General features: G+C 58.7%; 1 protein-coding gene across 3 annotated transcripts in view; it reads right to left on the bottom strand.

Annotated features, from left to right (window-relative positions):
* The window catches only part of SLIT1 (slit guidance ligand 1), a 128,940-nt gene that overhangs the window by 87,492 nt on the left and 20,790 nt on the right, over nt 1-20,658 (bottom strand). For all 3 annotated transcript variants that reach the window (XM_039481907.1, XM_039481906.1, XM_039481904.1), the window contains exons 2-4: nt 16,642-16,713; nt 15,645-15,716; nt 12,224-12,295 (exon numbers count right to left, since the gene is read on the bottom strand). In XM_039481907.1, the coding sequence (XP_039337841.1) occupies nt 12,224-12,295; nt 15,645-15,709 (137 nt within the window). In that variant the 5' untranslated portion in view covers nt 15,710-15,716; nt 16,642-16,713. The remainder of the gene's footprint in view (nt 1-12,223; nt 12,296-15,644; nt 15,717-16,641; nt 16,714-20,658) is intronic.

The raw sequence follows: 20,658 nt of genomic DNA, 5'->3' as shown, positions 1-20,658 counted from the left end.
AAGTGTAGCTGGATGCAGAGTCCGGCCCTTAGGCTGGCAGCCAGGTGCCCAGGAGATCTTAGCACCGACTTCATTTGACTCTGTATGTGTTTCGGGGGGTGCAGGGGAGGGGGCCTGATACAGGAGCCAGGCCCTGGGGCCAAACACACCAAACCCAGTGGCAGAGATTCCCGTCAGCCAACAAAGGCTGAAGATCATCAGCTGGATTTTAACGAGCTGAGCTGTCACCGCGGGGAGGCTGTAATGAGATCAGAGATCAGCGGTGCACTTCCTGGGGCAGGGGGATGCGTGTAAGGATGCACCATGCCTCTGGGCTGCAGGGGGGGTGTCTGGGTGCACGTGGAGCTGGCAGTGTGCGCGTGTACTGACCCGGGGTAAATCAGATGGCATCAGCGATGCTCACGCTGGGGTAGGACAGGCGGCAGACCCCAGGCAAGCTCCCCAAGTCTGCGCTCTGGCTGAACGGGCAGGGACCGGCTGCTCGGGGCGAGTCTCAGAGGTGAGGCAGGGTTCACGCTGGCCATGTCTAATCCCGGGACTCCCCTTCAAAGGGGAGGAGAGACACAGGCTCTCCCGGGCAGTGGGGAACAGCACCAGGCCTCCCAGCGGAGGTGCTGGAAGAAGGGTGCGGGAACCCAGGCGAGGCGAGCACTTCACACAGATGCAGAGTCCAAACAGGCCCTGCTCCCAGTCACCACCTCTGGCTCCGCCCCGGCCTGCGGCACCCCTCCGATTCACCGCCTGGCTGGCCAAGGCTCTGGCAGCTGGCCGTTCTCAGTCCCCGTGGATAGCACTGACCAGGGGCTGCTGCCTCTCTAGGGGCTATGGAGTTGCCCTTCGCCTCCATGCAGGCCTCCTCCAGATGGGCAGCAGCCACCAGTGCCAAGCGTGGGAGGAGGCAGAGTCCTCTGCCCCTCCCTGTATGGCCCAGATTCACGGGGAAGCGCTGCCGCACTGCTGGGAGACATGTCAGGTCGCTCATATCCAGACCTCCGAGAAAGGTGGGGAGAGGCTGCTTCAGCCATCCCCTCGCCTTCCGAACAGCCCCATGTGCTTCTGATCACAGCTGCCTCCAGCTCCTCTGGCACCCAGGAAATGCCCTGCTGGCAGCTGAGTGCAGACATGGCATTCCTGTCCCAATCAGCCCTTCCACGGCACCTGGGTCATGCATGAGCCGGAAGGCAGGGGCTGGGGCCACTGAGTGGAGGGATGGGGGGGGTATCAGAGCCCACCACACACAAACAGAGGCATAGAAACCTCTAGCTGGGTCCACCCCACTCGCCCAAGCTGCCCGCTGAGCACAGGTGAGACACACTGCAGCAGCACAGGGACCGGAGGAGGGAGCAATCCGGCAGCTGAGGGGCCCTGACGCCAGAGGGGACGGCTCTGGAATAGAAACCCGTTCCTGGACGGGAAATGATGGAGCTGGAAATGGGAAAGGTATCTCAAGTCCCATCATGTTAATTTCCCCAGGGGTCAGTGCAGGCTTGTTCCTAGCAGCCTGTTCTGCTGGGGGAGGCGTTGTCTCGTCTCGTGTTAAATTACCCAAGCGACAGGCTTTCCCTCATTTCCTCTGGGAGCCGAACCCACAGTCTGAGAGCATCCGAGCGCCGGGGTTACTGGAGAACAGGCTATTTCATTGGAAAGCACAAAGCTAACCCTGTGGATGCTAGCACAAAGTGGGGTCCGTGGGGAGGGGAGGGGGCTCTGACTCCGGTGGGAACCCGAACCTTGGATTTCCCGACTGGGCTGTGTTTAAAGCCTGGACCCCAGCACTGCGCTGACACGTGTTTGCTCCTGGCTGTCTTTGATCAATCCCTTCCGTTCTGTAGCACTGGTCCCGCCCCCCCGGGGAACTGGGGAGGCCTGCCCCATTCTGCCCCTTGCTGCACCCGGCATGGACACCGCCCACCTGAGCGGCAGGCTCACGCTGCTGTTACTAATCAGTGACCAGCCTCCCACTGCGCCGTCCCATCAGGGTATTGCTCTGCAGGGAGGGATCCTTTGCCCTTCTCCAGATCACTTGCCATCACTGGGTGAGTCTTGCCTGCTCTGCTAAACACAGCTGGGTCCCCTTCAGTCCTGGTGTAAGAGTTAAACCCGCACTGAATCTCGCGCTAATCTCAGTGTATTACCCACTAGCCTCTCCTGAGCTCCCAAGACATCCAGCTGCCGGCCGCCTGCAACTCGAGTCCATCAAATAACCCGCGCCCAGCAGCGACCCCTGCAGGGCACCGCTGGTACTGCACCACTCACCGCGCTCCCGGTCACGATCGGCGCAATCTGAAGGCACCTCTACTGCTCTCTGGCGACAGGGCGCGGCTGGCCTGGCTGGCCCCCGAACCGCCTGGGAGTTTTGTATTGACTCACTGGTAGCAGGAGCAGATCCCTAGTGTGGCCCTGTGCTGTGCATTCCTGCCTGTGCTTCGTCCCTTCCTGTTGGCTCCTGTAATCCACTCCAGCCTCTTGGCTGGCGCAGAGCTTCGGCGAACCAACGGGCCATGTCTTCTTGTTGAAGACTGGTCCATAGTTCCTCACTCTCAGCTGTCTGCTCTCAGACCGGTGCCGGGCCGGGCTGGCGGATGGTGGCTAACCGAGCTGCCCACTCTCGGCAGAGCCGACGGCGGCTTTTACTTGCTCCTGCTGACCCGGACCTGGAGGCAGTGCCCAGGGAGGCTGGCGGCCCCACTTCAGACACCGGGAAGGGCCCCTGCTCATGGGCGCTGGGCTCCAACACCCCCAAGATGTCTCAGGTTCGCCCCCAGACTCAGGAACCACTTTGGAACATGCTGGTCTGGCCATCCCTAAGCCGTCTGTCCCCATGCGACACGTGTTCTCACACTGCCCTGGAGCTCACAGCTCCCTTCGGCAGCGTCCTCTGACAGAGTGGTGCTGTCTCCCAGCCATTGCAGGACCATCTGCTGCTGGATTGCTAGCGGCATCTGATCATATTGCTCTCCTCCTCCCCCGGCCCTTTGCTCGCTTTTCCTTTTAACATCCCCTTATTTATAGTATTTCTTAACACCTCTGGCTACCAGTTTTCCATCCCACGCGCCTGCCTCCCTGACACTGTTCCTGCCGTATTTAGCTACCACCATACGTTCTCGCTCTGCTGTTGTGGCCTTTCCCATCTCTCTCTAGCACAGTGCCTGGTGGCAGCTGCTAGAGGGAAGCAATTTCTGGAGAGAGGGTTAAAGGCAGGGTGGAGAAGCAGAGAAAGAAGAAATCCAGGGCAGTTATAAGAAATATCCCACAACCCCTTCCCAGTGCAGGACTCTGGGAGCCACTGGGAAAACACTCACAGGCCTGGGATCAGGCGCTCTCAGAAAAGCTGGGGAAAAGCTTCCAGCCCCCCGCTCCCCTTCTTGCCCTTCAGCCTGACAGATGCATGATGGGGGCCGGGAACCGCGTGCATGGCGAGCGAATGGAAATGTGTTTAGCTGTGCAGAGCCCAGCCCGAGAGCCGGGGTCACCTTCCTGCCTCGTCCATTTTTAACAGCTCTGCGTTTCGCAGGAGACACCGTCCTCCCAACTGCATTAGCAGAGGGAAACCGCAGGCCTTTGTTCTTCCGTCCAGCACTGACAGTTTAATTAAACCCAGTTTGTGACGGGGTCGGCGGGGTCGTGCGTCCTCCAGTGAAATCTCAGATCGCCCCGTTTCCAGCCACCGGGGCCGATTAATGAGTTAGCCCCTGGTTCCAGCGGAGATGTAAACAAGGGAGCACCACACACTGACTCGCCTGCCTGGATCTTTCTGCCAGTTATTCCGGGGCCCTCCAGCCCCCGGATCCTTCCCTGCCTCACACCTTGGCATGGACACACAGGATTTGGGCCACCCCGTGAGCGGCGGCTTTGTCCCATATGCAGCTGGGACTGGCGAGAGAGAAGGCAGGGGACAAGGGCAGAGTGCAGCGGCCTGCGCAGGGGGCAGACCACAGCAGCGAGGCACTCACTGCCCGTGGCGAGCTCCGTTCATGTCAGTTCAGGAACGAGCCGCTGGATATCCAGCCGCTCCCTGCCGTGCCCTGCCCCAGACCTGATCGTTGCCCTTGTGGGACCCTGTCCGAGGGAGGGTCCTGTAGCGTCAGACAGGTGCCCCTGCCCTCTCAGCTGAGGCCTGAGCAGAGCACGTGGCCGGGCCCAGGGCACGGGCAGCCACCCCGCGGGAGTCTGGGAGATAAGCCTTGGTCTTAATTCCAAGAAATGGCTCCTCAGAGAACACGTCTGAACCCGGGCCTGGGTGGGCAGCCCGGGCTGTCCCCAGCAGTACAGACGGGGAAGGGCTGGGAAAGCCAAGGGCCCTGATCACTCCCAGCCGGTCAGGGGAGGTGGGAGTGAGGCTTGGGGAGCCGACGGTCCTGCCTGTTCCGAGAGGTCGGGCTGAGCGAGGCTCCGGCACACGCATTCTGGGATCGTCTCCGTTGGGTTCCCAGAGTTCAGGTCAGGTCAGAGGCTCCGAGCGAATTCCAATCCCCTCCATGACGGGGATGGAGAAACGCTACCTGCAGCACGGAGCCGAGTGACTAATGGGATTTCAGACCATAACGTGCCACAAGGGTGGATTGCGATTTGATACTCTGGCCTGGGAGTCAGCAGAGCTGGGCTCCGACCTACCCAGCGTGTGCCCCGGCAGCTCACCCCCCACTGCACGCCTCCGGTCCCAGCCGTTCCCCCAGCTCGCTCTCCCAGGGCTCTGGGGGGCGGTCTGGGAAGGGCTTCGAGACCCACCGTACAGTGCCAGCATCTACCTGCCTCGGTGCTTTACTAACATGGCAACCAAGAGTCACAGATGTCAAGGCCAGAAGGGACGGTACCGACCCTTCGGCCTGGCCTCCTGCAGGGCGCAAGCCACAGCTCCTTCCCCAGCGTCGCCTGCCTCCAGCCCACAGCTGCTGGCTGAGCTCGCACGGGTGCTTTACACACGATTTAACACAGAATCCACCGTGTGCTGCATTTTAAATCTGAATTTGTCTAGCTTCAGCTTCCAAGCGCTGGATCTCAAAGTGCCCTCTGCTCTCAGCGATCCTTCCCCAGGCCGGGATTTGTAGGCCAGGAGGAAGTCACCTCTTAACAGAAAAAGCAAGTTTCATACAAATTCCTGCAGCACCAGGGAGCCGGAGAGCCATTGTCCAAGACTGGCTCACCCTGCAGCAAGCCAGAGAGAACACCTGGCAGGTGTATCACCCAGCAGCGGCGTCAGGGGAGCCGTCAGGGAGAGAACACCTGGCAGGTGTATCACCCAGCTCAGCGAATTTAGCTTCCGACTTACCCTGGAGCACGCCTGGGGGAGCTGCAGCCGGCCCCCCGCCAGGAGGACGAAGCCGCGCCTGAGCAGGTTGTTCAGGGGGCAGAGGCAGAGGCCCAGACTCCACTCCTGGGTGGAGAGACGAGGAACTGCACTGCGTGAACGGCATTTCTCTGCAGTGGAACTGAGAGCTGAGCCAGCCAGGGGAGAAGAAATCCCCTGGGCAGCACAAAAGCAGGTTTATTCCCTTGCTCAGGTTTTGGGAATTTCCAGCGATGGAAGAGCATTATGTTCCCTCTCTCGGCAGCTCTCATGCCAAGCCGCCTCTCTCCTGAGCAGCTCCCCCAGCCTCCTCCCCTCTCTCCTAGCTGACCCCTGTTACCTGGCCCTCCCACGCTCCTATCACTCATTGCAGGCAATACCTCTGTGCAGCGGTCCCTGCTGACACAGGAGCCAGAAACCATTTCTGCACTCAGACCGGCCTCTCTCTCCACAGCTCCAGCGAGGCAGGGAGGTGCTGGGGATTGCAGGGCTCAGGTGAGAAGCAATCGGAGCCTGTCACCTCTAGGTCAGCAAGCTGCACCCCCCAGGTGAGACTGACCTTGCTGCAGTCTGACAGCTGGGCAGTGCCCTAGGAGTTCCGGTGCAAGCAGCCATGCCATGACTGGCTCTTGCTGGGCCCTGGCTGCCCGGGGGTCTCTGCAGGGCGGGCTGAGGCTCAGTGGCAGGGCAGCGCGGGGAACGCGGGCGGGTTCTGTAGCACTATCGCCCAAGCCCAGCAGAGCCGGCTCAGCCCCCTTCATTTATCAAAGGCGCCAGTCCCAACGGAACAGCCACAACCCGATCCGCAAGGCTCCCCCAAGGGGATCTCCCTGCCCCGCAGGGCAGCCTGAGACAACAAAACCCAGCGCTGCTCTGCAGGGCAGACAGGTCGGGGAAGGGAGGGGCCGTACCGCCTTGTCCACACACTCAGGCTGCACCAGTTTCTAGTTAAATCGGTGCAAAGCCCCCTGCTGACACTCTAGATTCAGTTCCAGACGGGCCTAGTTTCACTTAAACCTGTTCCTAGCCAAGCTATATCCACATAGCCCGAGACACGTATACAGGAGCTAAGAGCATCCGCGTGGCTCTGGGCACTGGCTGGACTAAATCCATTTTAAATCTCACCTCCAGGTAACCCAGTGTGACTCTGCACATAGAGCAGCTCTGCTCTGGGACCCGCTCCCGCCTCAGCCCCTCTCATTTAAACCCAGAGTCTCCCGCTCAGGAGCAGTGCGGATCCGGGAGTGCCAGGGCGAGGCGGCACCCTACGGGAAATGGCTGACAGGATCCCCAGGCAGCGAGTGTTGCCATCAGTCTCCTGAGCCTCCCACTCAGTCAGCCGCTGCCTTCCTGACTGTGCTCAGGTCACTAGCCCGTTCTGCTGCCCAGGTGGGAATCCCAGCAAAGCCTCCACGGCTCCAGCTCCCTCTGGAGCTCCAGGCTGCACAGACATGGGAGCACTGAGTGTGTGCCATGCTCTCAGCTCTGCAGGGACCAGTCACACCCCGCACCCACCTAGGCTTGCACTTACCACTGCAGGGCACGGGACAGGCTCGGCTGGCAGCAACGGCAGAGTAAATCCAGAGTAATTTAACAGACAGAGAGTGCAGTTTCTCTGGACCAGTGGTCCCCAACCTTTTCGTCTGACCATGGCGGCGGTCGAGCATCCGCCAAAATGCCGCCTAATTTCTGCGGCATTTCAGCAGCGACACCTCTCGATGATATCACTTGTCGGCGGAAAGTGGCATCATTGAGAGGTGTCGCCGACAAATTTCTGCGGCATTTCGGTGGATGCTCGACCGCCGGCCAGGACGCGGGCGCATTTAGATGCCCCCATGGATGCCATGGTGCCTGCAGGCACCGCGTTGGGGACCCCTGCTCTGGACTGACGCCAGTGTAGAGAAGCAGAATCTGGCCCAGTGTCTCTGGATTCAGGATTACAGCACTGCAGACACCCTTCCTGGAATACCTTCCAACCCTCGGAGCTCCATGGTTACTGCTGGAACGTACCAGCTCATAACGAGGACAGCAATTGTTATGAAATACACCCTACAGCAAGGGAGTGTTTGGTTTCACACACACCTTCCTCCTTCACGTACCCCGCAGCACTTCACTCGGCGAAGGATTAGACACAGAACATGCACAGCTTGGGATGCAAAAGCCAGCACAGAGACAGTGGAGTTAGCAGCAGGAGGTGCCATTCGGACCATCAAAGAGCAGCCAGGATAGCTGAAAAATCAGGATCCAGGCATAGTCACAGTTTCAAAAAACAACATTTCAGAGAGTCCTGGCAACTGCTATTTTCCCTACCAGGAAAGGGCTAAAACACACTCATCAAGGAAACGGTTGGAACAAACAAATGAAATAAGAACAGGGAGGCCACAGCAGAAACAGGCCAAGGGCTAAGAGCTACACACCACACAAAGCAAGGTCGGAAAGGATTTCAAGCTGTCCCCGCTGCCCATTTGCATCTCTCCTGCAGCCCCCTTTGTCCGGACACTTGCACGTTAGACCAGGAGCTGTTCAAGGCAGGGATGGTCCCTTTTCAGCTGTCTGCACAGCTCCATGCACACCAGCATGGACTATAAATAATCGCACCATAAAAAGAGACACAGAGGGAGCCGTGACAGCTCTCACCATCCCAGACCCCGTGGGGGCCACCCCACATCTGTATCCCTCTGACGGTATTAAAACCCAGCACAGATTAAAATGAAAATGTTCACGGTTTTACACTCATTACCTTCATTGTTTTTTTCTTTTTATGTAACAGGAGCCTTTGAAGCAGGATGGCCCTTCCTCATGCTCCACCTCCGCAGACCAAGAGAAATGCCAATCCATAATTAATTGGAAGAGTGCGTTATCAGCTGCCATGACATATGCCAATTTTGGGCACTGATCCACCGTTTCACACACTCCAAGCTGGGAGCCCCAGCCTGGTTTTAACCCTTTACAATACATTTGTGAACGGATTCTTGGGACCAGCTCTCTGGTGGGCACAGGAGCTTATTCCAAACCTGCTGGCTGTGCCAACAAAGCCTGCCCTGCAGAGCTGCCGAGACGTCTGTCTAGGGGCTTGCCTGGCCCTCAGCCCTGGGCTCTACCCTCGCACACTCTGTGAGGCAGGAACTATTATCTCTGCTCACAGCTGGGAACTGAGACATAGGCTAGAGGAAGTGACTTGCCTGAGGGCTCACAGGGATCCAGGGCCCAGCCCAGTGCCCTGTCTACTAGCCCACTCTTCCCACTCACACCAAGTCCAAACCAGTCAAGCTGCTGCAGGAGATCACTGGGTCAGCAGCACCAAAGGAACCTGCTCCAGGCTACGGGCTGCCCCTAGGGATGCCAGTCCAGGACCATACTGCGTGACTCATCCGCCCTCGAAGCCCCGCCTCTAGAGACAGCCAACTTGCCTTCAGGCCAGGCTGCTGCCCAGAATCCCGTCAGCACCTGGTGTTTACATTTGCTGTGGAAGTTGGATGGAGACAAGGGGAGGATTATGATGTAGAATCTGTAATTGCGCTGTTAAAAGATTCCCCCCCACAAGAATGGTACCAAGAACCCAGCCCCCCAGAACGGCCAAACCGCCCCAACCACCACAGCCAGGGGAGAAACCAACCCACCACAAGAAAATTCACACCTGTTTAAAAAGCACAAACTCTTCCTCGAGCAGAGGTTTGACCCTCAAAAATGAGCCGTGGAGGCGCCCAGATACCGCAGTGCCGGACAGCAGGCTGGACGGACAGATCGAACATTTGTATAAAGAGACGCAAGGCACATACACAAGCTCCCTTGTAACGTACGGCCACACTCCTCACCCTCCTCCTAGCCGCTAGAACTCCGGCTCCTGACTCCCCGCTAATCTTCTGCTCCTCTTGGCTGAAATACAAATCAAATCGGGGAAAAACACGAACTAGGTTCTCCAGCATTCCCGGCCTGGCTTGATTCTATTGCAGCATTACGGGGACTCGCTGTGCATCTGGGCACCTACCCGGCGCTCAGGGCCGCGGAGTCTGTTTCCTTGCACCAAGTCTGTATCAGCCCGTGTGGCACGGGGGTTATTCCAGCCAGAGCAGGGGTAAGAATCAGCCTGCTCTCAGGCTGGGGAGACGGGGGTCGAGCCCAGAGTCTGAGCCCTGCACAGGGTGGGGACCAGCATGGACTGACTCCCAGGACATCCGCAGGCCTGAAACTCGCCGGGAAGAGAATCCGGGCTGGGGGATCAACCCTCCGCCAACCGCTCGTGGCGTTTCCAAGGTAAAGGAGCTAATGGGAGCTCAGTCGCTGACCAATGGCAAAGCGCCAGATCAAGTCATCTGGTGCCATAGTAACGGCTGCCTCAGAAACGGGCCCTTTTCAGGGTGCTTGGCACAGGCCACCCCGTCTCTTGTCCTTTTCTCTCACACACAAAGCGGAGGAAACAATCTTCCAGCCACTTCCCCTCCCCCGTCCCCTGCACCTGGACGGGAGCAGGGCCCAGCCTGTGCTGAGAAATGGCCTGACGCATTTTCTCCCGGTCCCCGGGGGAGCCCCTAACAACAGGGGCCAGCGCTGTGCTCTGAGCGAGGCAGGCCTGGAGACGCCCCTTGTCAGGACCCGCTGCCCAGCGTACCCCTCCAGCGCCGGCCAGAGCAGCCATGGGCGCCGCTGGGCACTGAACCTGCCAAGGGCCCGTTCGGGGAACGCTCTCCAGGGCGCGGTGCCGGGGCAGAGCCAGCTCAGGCTAGTCAGCCGCCCTGCCCCCAGCCTCCCACCTCAACACGGGAGCCAGGCAAACAACCCCTCCCCCCCCATGGCGGGTCTGCCCCGGCACCTCTCCTGTGCCCCTTCTGCGGCTCCCAGCTGTGTCCCACCCCCACACTTCGATCATACAAGGGCCTTTTTCCTTCTGAAAGGCTGTGCAGTCCCTGCCTCAGATCCAGATGCATCCCAACACGCTAATTGGTGACTGACGGTTACTGCTGCCTTTGCATTCATTATTGTTTTATTAGCAGCTGCCTCCTTCCTTTCACCTTCCCTCCACCATCTCCCGCCTCCCCCTGGCCAGGCACACTTCACAGGCCAACAAAGCGAGAACCTGCCGGTCTGGGGATGGAAAGGGTGAAGAGATAATTATGGGCACTCAGTTCTCCCCGGCTGCAGGTCTCCCACACGGGGAGAACAGCAGTGCGGCTGCGTCCCCCAGTCCTTCAGCACCCCTGGAACAAGGCTGAATGTGCAGGCGGAGGGGTTAGATAGTGGCCCAGGCCAGCACCCAGAAAGCACTTGGCATCTCTCTCTTCCCCTCTCTGTGCACACACAGAGCAGAAGTGGAAAAAGGAACCATGGCAGATGTAGGTCACACCCCGGCTGCCCAGTGTCCACCCAAAAGGGGCCCTGAGAACATCCCCCCCAAGAGAGGTTCCAGCTCTGTCCTGCCCCAGCTCTTGGCAAGCGCTGAATGCACAGACTGCTGTCTCCATAGAGCACATGCTGCCTTCTCCACCGGTCCCTGCCCAGCAAGAACCAAGGGGCAAAGGCACCCCAGAAAGATTCCCACAACAGCACGTGCGCGAAATTCCATTCTTAATCCTCAGAGCTCAGGCCCAGCCTGCGCGAGCTCCCGATGACACCGTTCACACAGGACCAGCCACTCACAAGTCGTGCAACCCAGAGACACGCTGCACCAACAAACCACCATCCTGGGAAAGAAAAGCGCACGATGGAGACTTCCTGGATTCCGAGACAAGCCTGCCACTGAGCCGGAGAAAGCACTGCCAGCCCGCAGCATCCAGCAGTAGTGTCTCCTCCAGCTCGCGCCCCACGCAAAAGGGCTCCACCCTACACACCAGGATATACACACACGTGGAAATGCTCTCCAGGCACAATCAGAGCTCCCGTCACTACCAGGGAAAGTGTCCCTACCAAACTGTTCCATGAAACCCCATGTCTGACACCTGGCTGTGCACCCCAATAGCTCAGCCCTCTCCTCCCAGTTCCTCCACTGCCATGCTTCTCTATGGCCCAAAGAAACACCGGCTTCCAACACAGCGGCCTTGCTAGCCAGCCAGAACCTGTCACGCCCGGAAACCAGCTCCTAGAATGCCAGCTGGAGTTCAGCATGGCAGCACAAACTGAAAACCAGCAGCCTGACCTTCAGGAGCAAGTCTAGCTCTGATGCAATCAACCCAGCAGCTCAGATATCCCGTCCACGCAGCCCTGACGCGTCACACAGCACACGCAGCTCTACCAGAATCAGCAAGGTGGTGCACACAAAGCTGGGCTTTGCTGCTGGCCTCGGTTTGCATTTGGTATCTCCAAGCTACGGATAATCCCCCCCCGCTTCGGGCTGGCCGGAATGGTTCCTCTCTCACAGACAGCAGGGTCTGTCCAAGTCGCTGGGGTTACACCAGTATAAGTGTGTTTAGAATCAGGCCCACAAGTGAAAGACATAGCAAAGGTCTGGGAGAAGCCAGAGCTCACAGCCTCGCTTCATGTTTGAAAGTGCCACATTTCAAGGTCCAGCTGGACAGGGCCCTGGGGCGTTTGTGTTCCTTCACATTTCACAAACCTGCATGTCACAATACTAACATTGCTCAGCCAGCCCGGATATTAAGCAGTTTGTTAGCCACTGCTCTTCTCTTTAATAACATTTAACAGCCTTTAAAGATGCTGATCCTTCAGATCTTCCACGGCTGATTTCTTTTCATACTGCAGACGTCGGGTAATGAATTTACGTCACTCCAATTAAACGTTTCCTCGCATCCCAGTTAGTTCCCCTTCTGATAAAACCCCAGTTGGCTCCAGTGCAGCAGCCGAGAACTCTGGACCTAACCCCTAGAACTCTGCGGCATTCCCCCAGGGAGAGCTCGCCGCGCCGACACACCCAGCCAGGGCCCCTCGCTGTCGGAGCCGTCCGAGGGCAGAGATGGAACCTCGAGCGATAAGAAAGGTACTCACAGTCGCGACAGGGCCTGGTTGTTCTGGAACAGAAGCTCCGGCAGCGTGTGCAGCTGGTTCCGATTCAGCCGTCTGGGGAAAGGGAGAGAAAGGGTTACAGGGAGTCACATTTTCCAGGAGGAAGGCAAATGATCCCAGCCCAGCAAGGACCCCCAGTGCCCAGCTCTGAACCTCTGGGACAGCGGACTGCTGGGGGGTGGGATGGGGAGTGGAAGGAGCCAGCAGCTGGAAAGATCAAGGTTTGCTGCATGGGCCCATACAGGGTCTCTCATAGACGTTAGCCTTCCCCTTACAGAGTAACTGCAGCGTTACTGGGCCAAACTCACATTCTCTCCTTCGCAGGCAGCCTTCTTAGTCCATAGCTAGCCGAGGGGTGTGTGGGACACCCTGCCCAGGAGCCTCTGGGCACTAAGAGATCTTTGACAATGGGCCCCGGAAGTTGGACTCCTAAGTCCACCTTTAGATACCTAAGTATGTGGCCTGATTTTCAGCAGCTCGCGCTGAAATCATTGTCAGCACAGCCAGGCCTGAGCTTTGGTGTGGTGCAGCCCAAGGCAAGCGGTCTCCTGCCAGCTCTAGAGACTCCGGCAAAGGGCAGTTAAATTCAGCCTGTCGCTCAGCATCCGCTCGGCTCCTTCTTCAACAAAGCCCCAGACCCACATGCTCTGTACGTCCTCCCACCAGCGCTCACCCCTACCCTCTGCTGCGGCTTTCCTCCCTGCTGCAGGAGTTACCCCCCCCCTTTTGCTGAGACGTGCTGGCAGCGCTCCGCGGCTGAGCGGGGGCCTCATCCATGCACAGAAGTCGCCCTGGTTTAACGGAACTGGTTCAGAAACTGACTTTGTTTCCTTGCCTGGACACCGGTTTCAGTTTGAGAGCAGTGGCCACACAGGAGCATTGCAGTGATGTGTCTAAAGCAGACCATGGTGATCGGCCCATTGGTTCTCAACCCACAGCCCAGTCAGCTGCAGCCCATGTGACATCCTCAGGGCCATACAGGCAGGATATCTGTTGTGTGGATGCAGTCCATGTAACAGAGCGCTGCACAGGTTGAGAATCACTGACCTAGTCTGACCCCCTGGATAGCGCCGTCCCGATATGCAGCCGTTTGTCCCGCGTCCCGCCGGATGTATGGTCGGGACGCCAGCCCCTGACTCCTGACCAAACGCATATTGTTCAGAAAAACATCCCAGCTTGATTTAAAAATGGCCAGTGATGGAGAGTCCACCACAGCTCTCGGTAAACTGCTCTGATGGTTAATTACTCTCCCTGGTAAAAATTTACACCTTATTCAGTACAACGACATGTGCAGCCCAGGTTCGGAGCTGGGGCGGTGCTCGGGAGCGGGGCCACTGACAGAGGCTTGCACGGACAATGTCAGCTGCAGCTTTGCCTGGTGACCCGCTGCTCAGTCAGTCTGCGCCATCAGCTTGAACCAGTCAGGTTTTCAGTTTGCAGAGTCTCTTTATTTAGCATTAGCATCTCTTTATTTATTTATTTTAAAGGTCGCCATCCTGCAGCAAAAAACCTTCAGGACCAGACTCCAAAGAGAAACTGCCGAGCTCCAGTTCATTTGTAAATTTGACACCATCAGCTCAGGATTGAACAAAGACTGTGAATGGCTTGCCAATTACAGAACCAGTTTCTCCTCCCTTGGTGTTCACACCTCAACTGCTAGAACAGGGCCTCATCCTCCCTGATTGAACTAACCTCGTTATCTCCAGCCTGCTTCTTGCCTGCATATTTATACCTGCCCCTGGACATTTCCACTCTTGCATCCGACGAAGTGGGGATTCACCCACGAAAGCTCATGCTCCAATACGTCTGTTAGTCTATAAGGTGCCACAGGACTCTTTGCCGTCTTTATTTAGCAACGACTGAACTAGAACAGGTATCGCCCCTGTTTGCAGTGCTTTACATATACAATATTGGTATCGGTTGTATCTTATTTCCTCCACCATTAAATGCAGACACCTCTGGGGCAGGACAAGTAGCTGTTTAAAAAGCACATGGCAACATTACATTGCAGTTTAGGACAGAAAGCGAAGGAGGCTGCCTCTGACTGAAACTGCAGGGGATTTTAAAGAGGCAAAATATAATGGCACAACTTGTACTTTGGACAGGACACCCCTACTCCTGTGACAGCCCTGTGGGATCTTTAATGGTCACAGTTTCAGTTTTCTCTCTCACCTCCCTTAGCACAGCACCCCTAGCACTCCACTGGGATACTGGGTTCAGCCCTCAATCAGGTCTACACTGTGAAACCAGAGCCGCGGCTGCAAGGCTCAGAGCCCAGATCAGCTGACTTAGGCTCACACTACGGGGCTAAAAATAGCAGTGCAGATGTTGCCACTCGGGCTGGGGCCAGGGCTCTGGAACCCGAAAGGGGGAGGTCTCAGAGCCCGAGGTGCAGCCCAAGCAGGAAGGGCCACACAGTTATTTTTAGCCCTGTACTGAGCTGACCAGGTTCTGAGTCTGATGCTGCCGCGGGGTTTTCTTTCTTTCTTTCTTTCTTTCTTTTTTTTGCTGCGCAGGCGGATGCCAAGAGGGGGCAGCCCCCTCACTGAGCCGCATGCCCCCCTCTGCAGCCCAGCGCCCTGCAGGAACACGAGTCAGTTCTGATTCGAGATGAATGTCCGCTCCTGAGTCATCAGCACGCGGGTCTTGCCCCGTCCAGCCCCGGGCAGGCCTGACTCTGCTTCCCGGGAGAGAGCGGGTGGGGTCACAGCTCAGGGCGGTGTGTGCGCAGGCAGCACGTCTGCTGCCGAGACCTGCCTGCGGGTGCAGGTTTTGCACTGCACTGAAGGAGCTGCTAGGCGAGGTCCCAGCTGCGCCTGTGGCTGCTTTGCACACAGACGCGTGAAGCACATCGCTGAGGAGTTCTTGGGATCCACGAGGGAAAAGGAGCAGATTGGGACGCGTCTGAGTGCAAACGGCGGGCAGCTCCGCGGCTGGGGGATAAAAAGGTTTGTCCTCCAGCCATCTGTCTGTGTTAGCGAGAGAGCAGGGCCCGTCCCCCAGCACAGCACCCCGCCGAGACACTGCCCTGCCCTGCCCTCAAACAGGGTCTGACCTCAGCCACTCCCACAGGAGTCCTGCCCCGCAGATTAGCCTGCTGGCACCTGAATTGTACTGGAGAGCAAGGATGGACAAGGGCTGCTCCAGACCCCCACCCCCTCCCATCCCCACAAGGGTCTCTGCTCAGGCTGCTCCTGGATCAGCCAGAGGGAGCTCACTTCAGAGCAGTCAGGGGCTCGCTCTTCTCCAGGGAGAGTAGTGGGCTGCACCCAAATCCCCCCCACGCGATAGCACAGCCACTGGCCCCCCCAGCAGCTCGCGAACCACCGACCCTTCTGCTGTCTGCAGCAGTGACGGCCATTCCCCTCTCCCCCTCCCCGTCCCGCAGCGCCTAGGCACTCACAGCCGCTCCAGCTCCTTCATATCATCAAACGCTCCCCGCTCCACCACGTTGATCTGGTTTTCCATCAGCTGCCTGGAAAAGGGAGGCAGAGAGAACGGGTCAGAGTCAAGAGGCACCGGGGAATCCACGGGAAGCCCCCGCACCGCAGCCTGGGGACCTGCCCGGGTACTGGCTGGGCAGGAGATGCTCATTCCAGGGGTGCAAGGGCCCAGGTCAGGGGCGGCCGAGGTCTTGCCACGCTCCCCTTCATAGGGACCCCAGCCACCCCCGTCAGCGTGGCTGGGAGCTAGCCAGGGAAGGGGCTGCTTTGTTCAGACATCTACCGGCGCCCCAGCTAGGCCACTGGCGGTCACCTCCAGCACCCGCCATGGGGCCGGGCTCCCAGGTTCCTGAGCCGGGAGCCCCCAGCCCACGGGTGTCACACGGCTCCTCCTTGGCCCCACGGAGGAGCTCCCAGCTAAGAGCTCGGGCCTGGCTCCCAGCAGCAGCCATTTCCATCACCCGCTTTCCAGGCCCGTGGAGGGCACGCAGGCCTCGCCGGCAGGGAGCCAGCCGGAGGGCGAGGGCCCAAGTCCCTCTGGGATACTGGGGTCACCAGGCAGCAGACCCAGACCCAGCCCCCTCCCCAGGGGGTGGCCCGGTCAGCCACGCGGAGCAGGACCCTCAGGCACATGCTCCCTGTTTCTTGTCCCCCCCGTCCCCTCCGTCCCTTTCATCCCAGCCCCCTTTACCGTCAGAGGAGTCGCCCCCCTCCCAGCCTAAGGGGGCCAATGGCCTCTGACCCCTCCCCCTTCAACCGTGTTTCCCACCGCAGGGGCCCTCTGGTGAGCCCGGGTTCCCCTCCGCCGCGTGCCCCAGTTCTCTCTTAGCCGAGGCAGAGTCCTATTTGGGTCAGCCCTGGCCCGGGCAGGCCTCTCCCCCCAGGCAGGCCTGGCAGCACCACCGCCCCCGTCACAGACACTGCTCAGAGGGGCGAGCGCTCGGGCAGGGGACTCACAGGACACGCAGCTGCTTCAGCCCCGAGAAGTCGTTCCTGTTGATCCGGGTGATGTTGTTCCCATTCAGCTCCCTGAGGAGAGAAGAGGGGACGGTCAGCGAACGGGGCGGATGTCAGGCGGGGTGGGAGCCCTGGGCTCCCGCAGCCAGCGCTCGGGGAGGGCTGAGCTCCCCCAGAGGCAGGCAGGTGCCAGAGGACAGCTAGATTGAACAGGGCTTCTCCATGGACCTGGAAACAGGCAGCTGGCCACACTCCTGGCTCTGGCCAGGAAGGTGCGAGGACCCCTGCAGGGAAAGTTTTCCCCAAATGGCCGGTTGTTAATGGCCAGCTAATGCCCCAGAGCAGGGGGGTTTACAGCCCTTCTCAACACCCCGGCTGTTAGTCTGGCTTTAGATGTTCCCACTGTGACGGGCGGGACCCCTTGGGAAGCCACCTGATGTGCTGAGATACCACTGAGTCTGCCTGTTCTGCCAGCCTGGGCCCCCTTCACCTGTCCTGCTGAGCCAGGCTCTTCAAACCTCCTCTAACCCTCACAGGCCGGGCCACCCCCAGCCGCAGATCAGCTCTGGGCAGACTCAGCTTCAGGGACTGGCTCCAGCACTCAGAGGTCCCCCTCCCTGGGAGTGCAGACCCAAAGAGATAGTATGAAATTCACCCCCTCCCTCAATGTGGAGAGAGGTGTGTGCACACTGCTTGCCCCTCCCCCAGTTAGAAATTACAGAAACTGGGTTTGATAATAAATAAAACACATTTTATTCACTATAAAAGGCAGATTTTAAGTGATTAAAGGGGTAACAAACAGAACAAAGCCGATTACTAAGCAAGTGAAATCAAACACGCAAACTAAGCTAGTTTCACTAAAGAAATCAGTTACCAATAGTGTTTCTCACCCTAGACCAGGGGTTCTCAAACTGGGGGTCGGGACCCCTCAGGGGGCCGTGAGGTTATTACATGGGGGGTCATGAGCTGTCAGCCCCCACCCCAAACCCCGCTTCGCCTCCAGCATTTAGAATGGGGTGTTGCACTCAGAGATTTGCTGTGTGAAGGGGTCACCAGGACAAACGTTTGGGAATCACTGCCCTAGATAGTGTTGCAGGCAGGTTGCAAAGTTTCTGTGGTTCAGCGTCCCAGTTCTATTCCTGTTCAGACTAGACGCCTGTCTCCGGCTGGACTCTCCCTTCCCTTCAGGTTTAATTCTTGGGCAGCCAGGCCCTGGAGAGGAGGAGGAGACCTGCTTGCCTTCCTCCCCACCCTTCAACAGGGTTTACATAAGGCGAGAATCCTGTTTCCCAAACTTGACCCCTCCCCCCCCTTCCCTTCCAGTGGAAAGTTACAAGTCGTCCCAGGTGTGTTTTAGTATCAGGCGACTCTGTAGGATCACAGCGTCCATGAGGCAGGGGCAGTATGGAGCGTCCCCAGGAAGGCCAAGCTTTTCACAGTCCATTGTCCTCGCTGATGGGCCATCGGCCCTGTCTGGCTTTTCCATGGTTGTACCTGAAATCTTGGCAGGGGGCGTCACCCAAAGTAGCACAGTTGAAATACAGACACATAGTCAGTATCCCTAACTTCAGATACAGCCATGATACCGGCACACAGATTGGATAATCACATTCAGTACATCAGAGCCTTTCCAGTGAGATCTCACATGAGCCATCTTGCACAAAGGTATCTCTCAGTTACGTCATATCCATATCATAAGCACATTTCCCTAAGGAATGTGGACTGTAACGTCACACCCATTCTCCATGCCAATGGCCAGCGCTTGGCTCTTGGCCTCAGTGAGATCTTGTAGCAGCAAGTTCCACAGGCCCCTTGTGGGCCGTGTGCAAAAGCATTGCCACGTATTCATTTTTAACTGTCCCCCTTCAATGACATCGAATGCAGGGTGGGCAGGAGCAGGGCAGCTCCCTGCACCCCCCTCCGCCCCCCCAGATGCTGCTCTCCAGGTGGGAGGGGATAATGTCGCTGCCACAAAAGCAATGAACGGCTCAGGAACAGCGACAGCTGCCTGCTGTATGTGCAACAAAGCCCTGGGATGCCGTCTCCTTGCGCCGATGCAGCAAATATCGAGCGTCTGCCGAGACCCAAACGCACGGAGCCATGGCGGTTTCTGAACTTTAAATTAGCAGGGAGGCCCCCCAACGTGACTATCCGCAGCTGAGAGCCAGGTTTACATCATGCACAAAACCCGAGTCACGTCGCCCCTTGCTCTCAGCCTGCCCGAGCTCTCCAGGAACAAGCCTCTCTAGGGAGAGCCGCCTGGACCACTGGGACGTCTGCACTGGGAGGCTGGCAGCCACTGCCTTTGAGTCAATGGAAGCCTTCCCCTTCCCCCATACACACTGTGGTCTTTCGGAGCCCCCCAGGCCCAGCCCACTGCCCTAGGTTTGTTTTCAGTGGTATCAAAGCAGCTCGCAGAAACGGCTGTTTGGAAAATAAACTGCGTTTAAAGTTTCCCACGCAGGAGACACTAACACAAACCCCATTGTTTCTTCCGGAGTCAGGTTTCACCCACAAAAGACATGGGGCTCAGAGCCAGCCAGAACTCCGAGGGGAGCTGCAAGCTTGGCTTGCCAGGGGCTCAGCCGCTCCCCCTGAAGTCTGGAGGCTGTGCTGATTCATCCCCAGGTGTCAGGAGGGTGTGGGAACGAGGGGCAGCGACAGACAGACAAACACCCACCCAGCCTGGCTCTGGCTGAGACACACACAGCGCAGAGAAGGGGAGTGTTCGTACTCAGCACCGCCCGGGTAGAACCAGGGGGCTTCCCAGACAAAATCATCTTTGCTAGGCCCAAAATCGTACCCCCAGTGAGCTGCTACAGTCTGGTGGGAAAGGCCTTCTGCATGCAAATTATTTGTCATTAGCCACTGCACCAATTAATACGGCCACCACTTTGGTGTGACTGACCCAAACGCCTGCCTGGAGAAGGAAGTGCCAGGCAGGCCCTGCCACGCTAGAACTGTGGGCAGAGGGAAGCGTCCCTACCTAAGAGCCCAGTCCCCGAGCAGGAGCAGTAGGTAGGCAGGCACCTACAGCTAGGACCGGGCCCTTTGTCTTGGGAGCCGGTTAATCAGCCCACTGGGGATTAGGAGGTCAGGGAGGGCTGGCTGGTTCCCGGTGCAGACATGGCCCCTGTGTGGCTGCCGCAGAGAAGCCAGGCCAACCTCCCACGATCCCTGCGGGGTCAGTGTCTCCCCGGCAGCGAGGGCGCTCCTGGGTAACACTACACCTGCTCCAGCTCCCCTGGCACCGGGCTGCTCCCACCTCCCTGCTAGTCAAGGGGGCATCCAATGAGCCACACCTGCCCCACTGCTATCAATGACCTGCATGGCTGCAGCTCCGGCCAGCAAGCAGGGCAGAGCCCTCCCCAGTTACAGGGCCCCCCTCGTGCACTACAACCCGCCTGGGGGCTTCCCCACAAGACCCAGCTACGTCTGCCCCGTCCCGCTACTCCTGGGCCAGGCGGGCAGGACACAGCTCCCTTGCACGGCCCATCCCCCAGGCTACCCAAGGGGGTCAAAGAGCCTTGTCTCCCGGCTAGTCCCGGCCTTTGGGGCCTCACCCAGCGCTAAGGAGCAAACGGGGCCCCAGGCACCGATCTCCCTGCCTCCCCCTGCGACCCCTGCGCTCGACGGCTCTGCCCCGCCTGGCTGGTAGAACAGCTGCAGGGCGCCCCAACCCGGCCCCATCGAGCACATGGGGACGCACAGAACTTGGCTGCGCAGGGGCCAATGGGCCCGGGAACTCCTGATCAGCAAGCGCCCAGGTGTACTGGGGTCATGGAGCCACGCGGGGGGTGGGGGGGCTCAGAAATCCTAGCCCCCCGCCCTGCCAGTCTGCAGCAGCCTCTCTCGGGGGAGCGAGCGCCGAGCCGGGCTGGCAAACGTGCTGGGCTCGTGCTGCCGCGCTTAGGAACAGCCGTGTGGCTGCTGCGGCTCAGGCTGGCTCTCAGGCTCTGAAGCCTGGCGGGGAGCTTAGAGCCCGAGTGCCAGCCTGAGCCGCAGCTCAAAAGCGCC

This window comes from Mauremys reevesii, linkage group 7 (assembly GCF_016161935.1).
Source record: "Mauremys reevesii isolate NIE-2019 linkage group 7, ASM1616193v1, whole genome shotgun sequence".
Lineage (NCBI taxonomy): Eukaryota > Metazoa > Chordata > Testudines > Geoemydidae > Mauremys > Mauremys reevesii.
The sequence above is the reverse complement of the archived record's forward strand: the minus strand, read 5'-3'. Positions and strand labels throughout refer to the sequence as shown.